Here is a 16,660-nt window from a genome sequence, read left to right on the forward strand (position 1 = left end):
CAAAATAATAGGTATGTACCTATATATATTTTTATATATTTATTGTATATATAGGTACAGCTGATGTGCACAATAAGTAAAATACAAATCGCTGACAGCAACCATTATCTTCACTACACATATTATATATATAATGTTTTATATATATTGCCTCTTTTAACCAAAATCGAAACTACAATAAATTTATCGAACAATAACAACGTATCGCATATATACAGTACCAGTATATAAATATATGCATATACCTACGTTTACACCGTGTGTTTGTATGTACGAAAAAGTTATATCGTACGTGTATATTAATATAGCCACGTTCACTATACAGCTACCCTTTAGCACGCTCATAACTTATTCATGGACACACAACTCCCCCAAGGCTTTGATATTCATCCGGTGACGAGGGATACAGGTGCAGGCAGGACAGAGTATATAAATGGGAAATGGGTTTAATTTAAAATGCATCACGTTATATTGGCTCAGAATCTTCCGTGACTCGGAGTCGTCGGGTAGGAGGAGTGCTGGATTTTTATTTGTTTAAACAGCGAAACCAATTTTATATGTTTATAGTCTCTTATGTCATTTGTTTCAAATGGATCTATAGGATACGAGTGATGTACATAATATATTTTAATGGCTGTATATACCTACGTAATATATATCACACCCTATATATCTTATAATAATATATATTTTTACGGCGCTCGTAAAAAATAAAAATAATAAAAGGAGAAGAGTCGTCTACTAAAGTTTGCTCACAGTGATCCTGAAATGTATATAATATACGAACATTTGTTGATGAAAATGGCTTTTTTTTGTCATCACAAAAAAAGGGTCCGGAAAAAAGCTGACACACGCAGCCGTGATGTGTAGAGAGCGATTTTGCAAGTTATGGTATGTACAAATGGAAGTGGGAGTGGATTCGGAGTTCGGACAGAAACAGTTGACCTATATTTAGTTTTCCAGTAGGCCAAAAGGTCAAAGGTATATAATATGTTTTTTCACTATTGTACCTATAGAACATGCTTCTTTTATAAAAACACATTTTCAATATAACTGAATTAAGTACTTATTTCATATTGTATAGGTACGTGTTCTATACGTATTATGCAACTTTATAAATTATAAAATATATTTTTTTTAGGACGTTTTATATTCATCGCATCATATTATTATTACTTCTATTTACTATCATATTATACACAGTTGTATTTCAAATTATGAATATCACGTAATTACATTATTTCTTTGTCGGATGGATTATTTAGATAAGATTGATGCATCAAGTACACACAATATAATGTATGTTTTTGTATGAGAAAATAACATACACGAGAAGGTTTTTAATTTTACACTTTGGTCACTTAAATACGTAAAACAATACGTTAAGTGCCCGTTAAACAATGCGTTTCTTCTAGAACCACGTTTTTTTTTTTTTTTGTACAATTTCATTGTACTAACAGTACAATATACCAGAAGTTAATGGCATTATAACACACTGCGTAATATTATTGGTACCTATAAAGTTTAAAATAATAAGAGAACATTACTTATTTTTATAAATTTACGCATTGGCACAAAACTGCAGCAGTAATTTAAGAATAAATATAATTTCTAAAATAAATAAAAATTTGATCTCCTTTTTAATTTTAGTTTGAAACTAGAAACGTTGTTAATTTCAAAAACGTTTTTGCATCTAGCTGTGTTAGTTCATTTTTATTATTAAATGATAAATATACAGGATAATTCTTTGAACACAAAAAACAAGACAATTTAATCCATATTATGATTGTTGTGTTTTTGAAAAAAAAAATCGCTTTGAAGTTTTCTATTATAACACTGCAGTATTTTATAGTGTTTAATATTAAACCTATTTCGAAGTAGTGTTACACAATTCCACTAAGTGTAATCCTTGCCACTTCACACCTCTTATCTGTACTTTAAACGGTTAAAAAAAACGACTATTAACAAATGATTTATATATAAATATTAAATTTAATTATATTGAGATTCTGACAAAATATTCTGCTTTAGAAAAGACAATTAAGAAATGGGTTGTTTGCATTTAAAAAATATTAAAAGTTTAAAAGCCATATTGATTGTAACAATAATAGATTCGAATTTGTTTAAGTATAATATTTAGGATTATGATTTATTAAAACTGTATAGGTGCAGATAAAATTAATAAAAAATTTTAAAATTCAAAAACAAACTGAAGTAATGAGTGTTCCTTGTTCTTTGTGTATGTACAAAAATAAATTATAAACATTTTAAATTAGTAATTTATATTATATCTATTGTATCATAATTACTACTACTTAAGCATATCAAACTATTGCTTAGATTATTACAATTCATTTTAACTACTTCAGTTGCCAATCACATTATTAAAATAATTATAAATATAATTTACATTCTTAAAAAATGAACAATTTAGATAATAGTTCATTAATACAGGAAATATCATGCACTACAGTACCTACTTACTTAATAAATAATATTACCCACAATTGTATAGGATTAATTATCATTGTTCAATAACCTATATTATAATTTATATTATTTACAAACCGTAAAAGTATTCAGAAATTTGAAGTAAAATAATTTAAAAGCTCATATTTATCATTTTCAAAATTAGTTACGTCTTAAAATTTATTGCTGTATTTCATAATATATATTTTAAGTACTTAAAATTCAAAAAGTCTCTTAGACATCCGTAATACGTATAGGATACGTTGATTACGGTTTACGAGACTACTGTATTCACTATTTTATATTATTTAGTACAAAGTCCCTTGTTATCTTTTAATTATTTTGTACAAATCGAATGATTTAGCATGATTTATCTGTTCATTATTTTTTATTTGTATAAAAAATACTCACAATGTAATAATAATATTGTACTTATGACCTTTTTAAATTTGAGTTGTTAATAATACTGCAGTATTTTAGATGTTAGGTACTTCGTATTACATTCACTACTACTCAATTACACTTTAGGGAGTTATAATGTTTATTATAATATTTTTTTTGTGTTTGTATATAATACACCTATTAAATACATAATATAAAAATAATAAAATTAATCATCTATAAATAAATTAGACTTTGAACGTCATATCTTAAGTTCGTCTGTTTTCTATATTTACTTTCAGCCTGGTGAATAATTAATATTTATGTTACTTTTACTCCATTATATATTATATAAATACTCGGAAATAAAAACAAATAATATCAAAGAAATTTTAGCAATTTCTGTTTTAATCGAACTCTATTTCAGACTATTTATCATTAATTTAATATTGTTGTCAAATGTATAATAATAAACCATATCCATTTGGTGCATTATCTTCGTCAATCTGATCTGACCGAGACAATGTTGTTCAGCATTATATCCTGTATTACTGTCCTGATTTTTTAATTTAATTGTATTTCCCAATTATAACGAACTGTCATCACTCCGTGTGCAGTCGTTTCTCCATTTAAACCCAGCTAATCGTAGTTACACTTTTAATTATTATTAATTATTCATCAACTTCATGCTTTCTTCATAAAATATTTTAAATTTTAATAATTACCAAATAAACACAATACACATTTGTTATAATCTATGCATTACGTTATTAAATTATTTCTGCAATCGTCATGTTATAACGCATTAGAAAAATAAATTTTATTACATTAAATAATATTTAAAATAATTTAAATTGACCACATTTATTTCCACTCTTACAATTTCATTAATTAATATAGAATTCTATATCAATAGAGAGTCTATTTCTCTCATATGAAACCGCCATTATTATAGATTAACTATAATTGTTGTATTTTTGTTAACGTTTTAAGTTGATAACGGAAACATGGATTGTTGTAATTTTAATTTATATACATTTTGTGGAAATCAAAAGATTTTAATTGACTTTATTACCAGTCTTGGATTATGGCTTGAGCAGTGTAGGCTATACAGCTTAAAAAACCGCGATTGACCACACATTTAAGGGCACCATTCACCAAATTATATTTTTTCAATACAAAATGCAAAATATCTTTAATTTGTTTAGATTATATCTGTTCCAACTGAATTGTTGTCGTACTTGTCGTTTATTTGAAACTGTTTATTTTATTCTGACATCTTATAGGTACCACATCATGATTTTAAATGTATATAATATATCTACATAGTACATTGATAGCTAATTAATTATTATCCATCTATAACTGATTCAAAAAGTGTTAAGTTATTGAAGACAATTTTTGGCATGCACGAAAATATGAATCAATAAGTAATGATCATTATATTATAATAATGGTGCGTAGCTAGTACTGTAGTGTTATATAATATAAATAGTATAAATAGTATAATATATGGAAACGGACATTTGACACTCGACAATTGGCCATACATTTGCCAGAACAATTGACATCTGTACAATGGACATTCGACACCAAAAATTACGAGTAAAAAAACAAATAACTTTTTAAGGTACTTTGAAATTATTTGTAATATTGTCTTTTATAAAATACAAAGAACGCTCGATTTCTACTTGACAACTGTCGGCATTATGTGAATATTTCGAAATGCGTATAACTATATTCTAAAATTCATTTGTGCTCTGCAGTCACGATACTTGTAGTACAGCCTTTGCCACATTCATTTTTCTGTTCAACGAATGTCCGACGTAAGTTTCATATTTTTATTTAAACATAAATATACAATTGGCACAATAAGTTTTAGAATTATTTATAAAACTATAAATTCTTCTATTTTAAGGTACATTTTATATACTGCGCAGTAATTTGCAACACTCAAACTAATACTTACCAATTTATCTAAATTAATAATAACTATCTATCCTGGTGAGTAGTGGATCAATTGCCCTTCTAGTATGGGTATTAAATGTCTGTTACATTAAATTACCAGGTGGGTGAAAAATGTTATAATCTCGTAATAGAACATGTAATATTATTTATAAAATAGCACAAATATTATGAAACCGCATTTTTTACAATTAATTTAAAACTATACGTTATTTATAGTACATTTTACTTTATACATAATACGAAGAAAAAAAGTATTTGTGGATCGTATAATTTCATTAATGTTATTCGACTTGTGATTGGCGTCCCCTCTGACCATACTACATGCAAAAAAAATACATGTAGCTCACTGCTATACATAATTTATTTATGTTTCTAAGTAACGAATCGATCAAAATGTCTTAATTAACCTAATGGATTAAAAACTTTTGAACGTAGAAAATAACATTTTCCTTTTTTTTCAGGTTAATGGGGTAGTTTTACATGGAAGATGTCACCTAAATGCCTCAGCCATAATCAAAGGTATACCGGGACCAATATACAAAATAATTCTGCTAAGGTAAACTCTGGTTTTTATATTATTTAATTTAGTGTTCATTTATAAAAAAAACATTTTTAATGGATTACATTTTTTTCAACACCGTCCACTTACGTCTAGACCACTTAATGATTTAAGTTGGACATTTTTCTACCTAATATATTAACCTAATTACTAAATGTGTCCTGCAGGAGGCCTACGGCCTTGGAAGAATTGGCGGTGCGACCGATCACTCAGTTTCCTATTACACTAGATGACGAGGTTAGAATTTAATTAGTTTTATAGTATTTTGATCTTTTATTCAATAACAATTAAAAATAATGAATTTTTTGGCAGACACCAGAGGAGAAGTATGCCAACTACAAAGGCCTACGGATCGTTACTATGAAGAAGGTAAATATTTCTGTTTTGATGCTTTCTTTAAACATAAATTATAATATATACCTATAATCTATAAAAACACTATAACCTTGTAAAATATAAAATAACACTCCTGTATAAAATAATTATGGGCACTTGGCTCTTATTCCTGTATATCTTAGACATAATATATCATTTAAATATATTATATAATTTTTGAAATTGATAAAAAGAATCTCCGAGTTTTGTTCACACCAACACAGCATTTAATTTTACCCATATCCTAAACATTAGATATATATTTAATATAAATATATACATATATAATATATATAATATATAAATGATGTATTCGTATATAATAAACACGCTCAAAAATATCACAGGATTAATCACTTATATATAATGTTGTGTAGTACAGTTGATTTGATATGTTTCCTATAGCCCTGTATCAGTTTTACATACGAAGGCCAAATCACAAATTCACCCACACAACAGGTAAAAGAACACAGCACACTGGATCGTTGAATGATGGTTTTTTTTTATTTCTGCGTATAATTTGTTTTGTTTACTATTTTTTTTTTTATACATATTATTATATCATATAATAAACGTTGCGTTAAAAAAATATGTAACCCATATCAAACGTAGGAGGGCAAACCGTAGTGAAAAAAGAAATAATACGAATGAAGTGTGTTCATGTACCTCATTATTGCAGGACGCAGTTTCTTAATTTAGTTCAATAATAACTCCTCGAGATATATACATAGTTGGAATTGATTAGTGCAACTAGTGATGCTATTTAGGAGGAGGCTAACATATGAGCAGGGGGTAACTATTAGATACTTAGTATTTTAGATACCTACTTTTTATAAATTTGAAGTGTTCCGTTTTTTTAACGCCATGTATTGATTTGACTTTAAAATAATCGCTTAACGTTTTCCAACCCCACAATAAGGGGCTGATTTCTCCTATTACCTACCTTCTAAAAATAATGTTTGGTATTTTTCATTTCATCGTTAAATAATTCATGAAAAATCTAATTTGTCGGTAGGTAGCTACCATAACCTAACCTATGCACATTTGTTTTTTTAGTTCAAATCAATACCTAATTATAAAAAATACTATTTAATTTATGTAAGTACCTATTTAACTATAAAAGTATTTATTTTTCAACAGTAAGCCATGTTTATTTTACTTAGGTATTCATTAATTCAGATTTCGCTATTTTTGTATTTTAGATTCTGAACGGAGATAAATGTATTTGTTTTACAATTATGTAGTGTGTTTTTAACGTGTTTTCACGCAACTTTCACAGATTAAATCTGGTCGTGATACTGCCATAATTTTATTACTTTTATTACGAATCGACGGTCGATTATCGACCTTTTTACGAGCGGATATTGCCTGGTGTAGAGTTTAAATATTATATCCATTCCAATACCTAATATTTACAAATTATCATGATTACTTTTAAAAATAATATTAATTAAAATGCATTTTTGTACTAAAATTATTTTAATAAAGATAAATTTATAACATATAAGTGTTATATTGATGGCTATTCAGTTATTCACTGTATTTGTTTTGTACATACTATACATACATTAATAACAATAAATTGATTAAGACTGAAGAGCAAACAATTCTTTTACAAATTATAACTATGGTTTCAAAACATCAGTATTAAAAATCAAATTATATAGAATAGGTATATTATAAAGATATACTGTTTCATTCGGTGCATTTTATAAATTCAAACAAAACTAATTTTTTCCCCTTTTGGCATAAAAAACATAAATGTCGACTTGTGTATTAATGCCAATGACTTACTCTTTACTAACATTTAAAGAAGATATAGCTAATAAAAAAATTCTATGATTTCCTAATTATGAAGTACAAATGGTATTATAAAAGATATACCTAATTATTAATTATTCGCTATATAGTGTTATAGATTTCTATAGTTTAGAAAACATTAAAAAAATATGTTTAACACTTTTCGTTTTCGAACTAGCCTTCATCTGTGCCCACTACAATTAAACTAGGGGTGATCATGGTAACCTAGGGCACTACCCCATTGACATAAATTAATTGGATTCGCGATTTTACCGTTCTTCTATCCCGGTGCATCTGCGTACCTACCTATACTTATCTGATATTACTTTATTTATTAAAACGGAGACGATAAGACGTATTCGTGTCTGCATAAAATAAGTAGGAATATAATATTACGATGTGTACGAGTACTTATACCTCTACAGAGTGTTAGTTATTCGACAATCTTCGCTATCATTACAATACTACTCAGCAGCATTCAAAGCGTTTGCCCTCCTACTAAATAATATAATATCTATGTAGAATATAATATACGAGGTGTAAACATTGACCGTTATATTTTCGTTTTGCATGCGTTTTATACTATTAAACACGTTTAATGTAATACATAATATTATACGTGTATGACATCTGGCCACTGCTGCGAGTGTTTTAAGTTTGAACATATAATATAGAGTTTTGACACACTTATATAATATAATACCGTATGTAGTATGTATGTCATTAAAAAAAAAAAATTGCTCACTTAAACGATAGCAATAACGTTTTGTATTTTGATTGCAGAGTCCTCATGGTTTGGGCATAATGATTTTGGAGGGAAAACACGCAGAACTCGGCACGGGCATATTCATATCCGATATACAAGAAGGAAGTCCAGCTGAACAGGTGAATATTATGACTATGGTTTTCGGAAAAACATTCAATCGGGTTATATTTCTGTGCTTTTCCCTGCAACATAATGAATAATAATAATAATAATAATAATAAGAGAACGATGCATAGTTCCACGTCACTTCAGCTGTGCAAATATTTACCGCAAAAAAAAAATTGGTTTATCTACCAACGACACATCATAGTATAATACAATTTATTTTACAAACATACTCACACCAAACATGTCTATACTTCCTTTACAGGCGGGCCTGACGGTAGGCGATCTGATTTTGGCTGTGAATAAAGACACACTTCTGGGGAGTACGTACGACGCGGTGAGTAGTAGTAATAATAATAATAATAATAATAATAATAATATAATAATAATTAGGTAATAACAAAAACAATAACGACACGTATACAACTAATAATGTCTATCTATCAATCTAATGTGTATATAAAAAAAAAATCAATTTTACATTAAATAAACGTGATTTTGCAGGCGTCGTCGTTGCTGAAGAAGACTGAGGGTGTCGTAACGTTGGTGGTATGCAACCCACGTAAAGATGAGGCCGTTGCGCCTGCGGACCAGAAGACCGCCGATAAACCCAAACAACCGGAAAAGCCGAGTAAGTCGGTGGCTATTCGATATTCGAAAATATATTTCGTTTTATTATTATTATTTTTTTTTTTTGTCTTGTTTCTGTTATATTAAGCCATGTAATATTATTTATTTAATTTTTGCTGCATGATTACCTACGTTCTTGCATATATACGTTCGCATGGATCGTTGTTATTAATTATTTTTCTCTGTGAGTAACGTTTTGAAAATAAACTAACAATAATAATTGTACAGCTGTACACGTATATACGAGCAGTATTAATAAAACCATTTCAAATCTTAGAATCTCAATCACCCGTTTGTTTGGACCATTCAGTCGAACCGCCACCAGATCCTGCGACCGCCCCAATAAAACCAGGTGTCGAGTCAACGATCGAAATCAACAAGGATAAAGTTGGCTTGGGTCTCAGCATAGTAGGCGGATCTGATACATTACTGGTAATAATAACCATTATTAACTAATACCTAACAATAATAATAAATCATAGTTATAATGATGATTATATACACAATAGGCCTATAGGCTATATTATAGCCGAAATATACCTGTATAGGGTATAAATCTTTGATTTATACAAAACATTTGCGTGCTTGCAGTGAGACAAATATTCAAATGGCGTGTTGTCGTGTCACTGCAATTTGCCACGATATTAGGTTTTTGCGGTACATACATTATATTCTATTTTATTTATTATAATCCGTGTTAAAAGGACGTAGTCATTATTCACGAAGTATATCCAGACGGAGCCGCAGCCAAAGATGGCAGACTCAGGCCCGGGGATCAGTTGGCGGAGGTGAACGGGGAAGACTTTAGGAGCATAACGCATATCAAAGCGTTGGGCGTCTTACGGCAAACTCCGGCAAAGGTACTTATTATAATAACATTATAAATATGCCCTGCAACATTACTACTCATCGGTGTTTTAGATTCGTGGCATCATGCACAATACTTATAAGATTATATATTTATATTATAAACAATACATCTATATCTATATTATACTATCTGCAAAGTATAATTCTTGTAAAAGCGAAGAGATTAAGAGAAGGAGATCACTCATTTGCCCCAGTGTCCCAGTTGCAATTGTTGTGTTTTATACACCCTTTTTAAACGATGATATTTATGTCATGAAAAAAACTTTTACCAATTAAATGCCAAATTTTTGTTGTTTACTTTATAAGCATTTTAGGTTTAGATAAAATATTCCGACGGTTAGTGCCGCACTCACTGAACTCTGCAGCTTATCTAAACTTTAAATGCTGCAGTTGTAAAAATGTATTATAGTTCAATATAGGCCGGCAGGCACTTTGTTTATGCAGGCGAATTCTAATAAATGGTGCTTGGGGATATAAAATTAAAACGTAAAATGTAGAAAGTCTTGGATATCTTTTAAAACCTCGAAAAACCAACTGCATATGAATATAATATGTGTGTTTCGCGTTAAAAGAGAATCGCCTTGTAATTATTATAATAGCATGCAATGAATCTCATTCCGGGCCTCGCGTCGAACGGTACAAATATGGCAATATATTATTATAATATTTTGTCCAGTGCGCACTGCGTTATGCAGCGTTAGCTGTTTTGCTTATACACATAACATAATATTTACATTGAATTTTCCAAAGGTGACCATGGTCGTGCTGAGAGACGAGTCGTGCGTTCCAGATGAAAATGGTGGTGTTTCCGCTGACACGGCGAATATCACGGACTCGTTCGATGTGGAATTGACGAAAAAGCCCAGCAAAGGTCTTGGGTTGAGCATAGTGGGCCGGAAGTCCGGTTCGGGAATATTTATATCAGACATTGTAAGTGGCATTCCCCGTGCGGGGTAAACATGACGTGAACATATTACATGCATGGATTTAAAAAACCACAAAAAAACAAGAATAATAAAAGAAAAATATATGTATAACGTAAACCTAATTGAAACGTAATGTACAAATGCACCAACAATTTGCATAATTGGTGTTCCAATGTAGGGAAAACAAAATTAAATTTTTTATGCACGTGTAAATTAATGGATTACGTGAGGCTAGAAAACAATAGTGTTACTCTATGGCATCCCACAACTAATCATTCTGTATATTATTCGATAATTTCGTTTTATAAAAAAAAATAAAACTATAAACCATGAAGGACGTATAATTGCAACCGTCCCGGTATCGCAATAATGCGAGAGAATTTCCATTTAGTTTACCCAACAGCTACCCAAAGTACTTGCATGGTGAGTGGTTATTTATACATAGTGCTCATGTATTTTTGCAGGTGGCCGGCGGTGCGGCCGGCGTCGATGGCCGTCTGATGAAAGGCGATCAGATCTTGGCGGTCAACGGCCAAGACGTGCGGAACGCTTCTCAAGAAGAAGCCGCGGCCGTGCTGAAGACGGCGACGGGCAGAGTCACTTTGAAAATGGGTCGTCTCAAAGCTCGTTCGACCACGTCAAGTTCGGACAAGTAAGCGTCGATACTATAAATTATATTGTTTATTATCATATATCTATATCAGTGGCGTAACTTTGCAGATTTCTTGACCTTCTTGACATTTTTCAGTTCTCTGTTTCTCTTTCCCACCGCGTGTGAGCGTTGCTATGGGTAGGCCTGCCTGAGGAAATACGGGAAATGAAGAGAATCCGTTTTTCAGAATACTATATGCCTGTATATACTGTACAGTTAGTTATTTCAGTAAAAGGAAAAGCGCGTCACTCATCCGCCCAACGACCAGATATCCCTTTTGGCTTTAAACGGGAAAAAAAATTACATGTATTTTCATGTATCCGCTTCGAATAATAAAATATTTTATACTACGAGTATGCCGTACTCTATTTCATTTCAAACGATTGTACAGTTTGAAAATGTTGCGCAAGTGGGTTATGTCCCATAAAAACACACTGTTAGAAAATTAAAATTCTGTTTTATACAAATATATAATAGGATTTGAATCAGTGATGCTGTCCTTACTCGCCGTATCAGCGGTCCTTACTCCTTAGCTATATAGTTGTGCCACTGATATACATGCAATATACCCACACCAAGTGTGTATTATTATAATATTTTATTATAAATTATAATCCAAACGTATATTATGAGATATGAAATATGAATGCATGTCGCGAACGATGTCGAGCAGTCAACAGACTTAAAAAACGAAGAAACAAATTCGTTAGAACTATGTCGCGATAATAAAGTTATAATTTATAACAATAATTATATATATTGTGATATCTATACTCATCGAGAATCTCAATATAATCTTGTTTTTTCATGCTAACTTCCGGGAATACGTGTAGAAAATGATTTTCATGTTCTGTAAGTAAAACGCCTTTGTGGAGTGTTCGCAGTAGATATTATATAGTGATTACTTTAGTCGTGTGTATAATATTGTGTAATATTTGATATAATAGTGTTGTAGTGGAGCTCATACTCTCCGATGATATCATGATTTAAACGCGTGTAAAGTAACGAGTTACGTATAATAGTTACGACTTTACGAGTCACTTATCAACTCGTCACTGTATTATGTAATATTATTTTACGTGCGTCCGTATTGTTGTCACCTGACATGATTTTTTTTATCTGCATGAATATTATGGACGTTGTGAGTTTTTTTCAAATTTTTTTTTTTTTTGTTGTTGTTCTCTGCTTATTATTATTATTATTATTACTGTATATACACTTGCTACATGTATATTAATATGTTATTACTTATGATATATTATATTTTTATCGCATTGGCGTGGCTAAACGCGTTATTAACGCGCACTACTCGGTTAATTGCCAGTTGTGTTTCGGGGCCACGTTGCATATTATGATAAATTAATAACCATGCGCGTCGTAGTTGCTTAATGAGACGGTAGGACAGATCTATTATAATATGCCGATGTGTTGCTGCCGATCGCGAATTCGTCGATCGACGGGTCGGCCTTGTACACGGCAGACAATACCTATAACTATCCGTTTGTATATATATCATCATCATCATCATCATCATCATCATCATCATCATAATATTGTAATCGATTAGGGGCGGCGGTGTTCTTATAATATCATAATGGAACCATCGTCGTTACGTGCACAGGCATAGCCCGGTATAGGTATAGGTACACTTTAAAACTGTATACGCGATTGCGCGCGGATTTCGTCACTTTTGTTTCGTGAAAACAGTCACGTGACCATAGATCGACGACGTGCCTATATTGAGATACGCGAATAATACTGCCGCTGCAGTTGTCGATATAGATAACGAGATATATATAGGTACACCCATAATTTATCGGATGATTATATTGTTGTTGCGAAAGGACTTCGATTTAGCAACTCGCGCAGGTACATAGTCGTGTAAAACGCTGCAGCCTGCGATGTACATACGTACATATTTCAATATAAACACTTCAGAAAACTGTACAGTCAAATTAAATTAAAAGTGTATGCTTAATCCGCCCAATTATAATATTTTGGGTGTAGAAAGACAAATATAATCTTAATTTCACACCCTACAATACGACTATTTTCCATCATTCCATTCTTTTTTTTTTTTGCTTTGAATATTGGCTATATAACATCCGACCAAGTTTATATGATAATATTTTATCGCCTAACAAGGTAATTGTGTATGTATGAAGTATCTATTTTATATTTTACACTGATTTGCGGCTTGGCCCTTTGATCGTTTATTTGACTGAATTGTACCTAAATCTATAGTTTTGACAGCTCTAAATTCGAAACATTACGAGAACATCTTTTGTAATATTTTGGTGACGGTCATCATTTACAATGTATGCCATCGCTATAGGTACCTATTTACAATTCGTAAGTTTCAATAATTCCCTCGCAATATGGGCTCCTAGGATAGAGTAGGTATCTATATGATAGAACAACTTTAATATAATCCAGACAAGCACACGTGATTGTCATCAGACACCGATTATACATATAACACCTCCGGGGTTCCCCACCACCGTACAAAAAAATCTAACTTCCTGACACAATCATATGAAGTAATAAATTACAATTACTATTCGTAATCCATAAGAGAGCGGGGGCACGATTGTTATCGTTTCCCCGCAGCTGGTCCTAATGAAATATGGACGAATACTACCTACATAATACATCTGAAATTCAGATTTTGAACTAACAATTTAGATAGCTAAGTTCTTTTCTAGGGCATGTACCTCTTTGAGATAACAAGTATAGCCACTACTCTCACCCCGACCCCCTCCTACCAATTTTTACCATTTGATTTTTATTATTATTTAACATTTTAATGGGATTTAGTTGTTATCGTGAACAATTTAAAAAATCCAGACTATCAGAAAGTATATGTAGTGGCAATGGAATCAACAATTTAATTATGGGTACTCCAAAATTTGATTAATTTTCTTGAATGATAATCGTTTGCCATTTCTTTTGATCATAAATCAATTATATTACATATATTTAATAAGTTTTGTATCATAAATAACCATAGTTTTGACATTCACACGAAAATAAAATGATTATGCTTATATCCGCGTTTCATATGAATATAATTAATGTAGAATTTAATTTTAAAAAATGTTCATAATCACTCATAATTAAATATCTACAACAATTCATACTGTACAAACGGCGATCCCAATAGGCATCGACGGGTTTGAATCGTTTGCAAAGAGTTATTCACGGGTTGTCGGGGAGACCGTGGACTACCGAGTAGCCGGGCCCCTCTACACGGGGTTCAAAAACCTGCAATTAAAACACCCCGGTTTGGGCGCCTAAACTATAATAAATCGGCCGACTTACCATTTCGCATATTCTTTACATTTTATGCACTCGCCTACCTCGCCCGTCGGCTAAGTACTAAATCGTGGTGATTGGTATTGAATAGCGTATAATATTATGTATAATGTGTATATCGATTATAATTAACTTGGATTTTTTGTATTTTTTTTTCCGCATCGTGTTATCATTATACGATAAAACAGCGACTCGGCGGCGTCAATAGAAGAAACGCGCACCGTGACGATGGTACGTAGGATGGACGGGTTCGGGTTCAGCGTCGTCGGCGGTCACGGCCACCTGCCGATTTACGTCAAGACGGTGTTCTCCGGCAGCTCGGCCGACTCAAGCGGGCTGTGCCGCGGCGACAGGATCTTGGCCGTCGGCGGCGTGTCGGTGGACGGCATGGGACACGATCAGGTGGTCGCCATGCTCAATGAAGCGGTCGCGTCCGTCACGCTCACCCTACAGTCGTAGCCGTCCGCGGAGGATAGTGCGTTTTGTATACCTCACCCATACGCCTAAATATTATATTAAGTTATGACTAATAAATCGTAAGTGACACCACCGCAGTGTTGCGTACACGGTTAGATCTATTCGACGTAAGACACCCCTCATTATTTCAGAAAATACCAACATTTAAAAATATTTCAGGTTTCTTATACATAGTTATATTGGTACAAGTATAATTACAAGAGACAACATTTCTGGAAAAAATCACGTGTTTACTCTTTTGAATGACCACATACATTTTTAATTTCATACTCCAAAGCAGAATATTATTTTGGGAATTTCTAGGTACCTATTTAAAGTATTTAAGTACGTATGAGCAGAGTGTAGTGGACCAACATTTTACCGAGTAAGAGGAGCACCACTCCACTCCGCTCAAATAAACTTTAAATGCTTAACTCATAAGCTACTCGTCTAAAATTCATTTTTTATAGTGTATCGAAAAAATATAAAAAAGTATTTTAAAAAACATTAATAGTCTTGGAAATAATGAGTGTCTTGCGTTGAAATTGATCACGCGGTATAATATATAATAGGTAGTTACTCACGACGGTGTACCACACTACCCCTCCACGCACCAACCCTCAATCCGTCAACAACGATAAAGATATAAAATGCAATGCGTGTACCCGCGGGTTGCACAGATTAACAATGATATCATAATATTCAAGTCACTAGTGCTAGAGATGATCAACAAATTATTCAAAATATTATTATTAAAACATTCCGGGTTTCGGATTCGATCTGGACACTGTCCACATAACTTGACTTTTGACTTGATTTATAGTACCTACGACGACCGCACATAACGTATATTATTCTATGATAATATCGTGATTTATGTTCTCTCTGCATATTCGGTACCTATACAGAAAGTTGAGGCCGAAAAATTGCCAGTCTGTCGTTTAAATCTCGAAAACAGATTATTCGGATTTTTTTTTTTGTTCGTATGATCCAGACCGGCCGGCGTAGTATAATCCGGATTGAACGGTGTACAGTATTTATTTCAATCCGGATCAGCAGGCTGGTATAATAGTGGTATGAACCACACTAGACATTTGAACATGACCGTCACCCGCAGTTTGGGCTTATCGCATTGCTTTAATGGTGCAGGAGGAGGATAGTGGAGGGGAGGGGCACCGAGCTGCGTCGTTTTTCGACGTGCGCGTTTCTTCCCGTCGCGTTCTGTAAATATAGATGTACCTACACAACTGGGTAATAGTAATCCCATATGTATTTTATTATGTAAACGTATCTGCCAGTGAACTCCGAGTTCGGCAAAATATTATCAATAAATTATTATGATTTATAGGGTAGAAAACCTGCCTGCAAAACCACACCCCCCCCCCCCC

The 16,660-nt window shown here is 32.1% G+C and overlaps 1 protein-coding gene across 10 annotated transcripts in view; it reads left to right on the forward strand.

Moving 5' to 3' along the window:
• The window catches only part of LOC111031940 (multiple PDZ domain protein-like), a 75,011-nt gene that overhangs the window by 50,340 nt on the left and 8,011 nt on the right, over positions 1 to 16,660 (forward strand). For 3 of the 10 annotated variants that reach the window (XM_022312072.1, XM_022312074.1, XM_022312081.1), the window contains 12 exons: positions 5,280 to 5,374; positions 5,545 to 5,614; positions 5,690 to 5,746; positions 6,158 to 6,211; positions 8,336 to 8,437; positions 8,689 to 8,760; positions 8,928 to 9,054; positions 9,331 to 9,485; positions 9,758 to 9,913; positions 10,674 to 10,853; positions 11,314 to 11,501; positions 15,005 to 16,370. In XM_022312072.1, the coding sequence (XP_022167764.1) occupies positions 5,280 to 5,374; positions 5,545 to 5,614; positions 5,690 to 5,746; positions 6,158 to 6,211; positions 8,336 to 8,437; positions 8,689 to 8,760; positions 8,928 to 9,054; positions 9,331 to 9,485; positions 9,758 to 9,913; positions 10,674 to 10,853; positions 11,314 to 11,501; positions 15,005 to 15,275 (1,527 nt within the window). In that variant the 3' untranslated portion in view covers positions 15,276 to 16,370. The other 7 variants (XM_022312079.1, XM_022312075.1, XM_022312077.1 and 4 more) reach the window with 7 other exon arrangements.

This window comes from Myzus persicae, unplaced genomic scaffold, assembly GCF_001856785.1.
Source record: "Myzus persicae strain clone G006 unplaced genomic scaffold, MPER_G0061.0, whole genome shotgun sequence".
In the NCBI taxonomy this organism is placed as follows: domain Eukaryota; kingdom Metazoa; phylum Arthropoda; class Insecta; order Hemiptera; family Aphididae; genus Myzus; species Myzus persicae.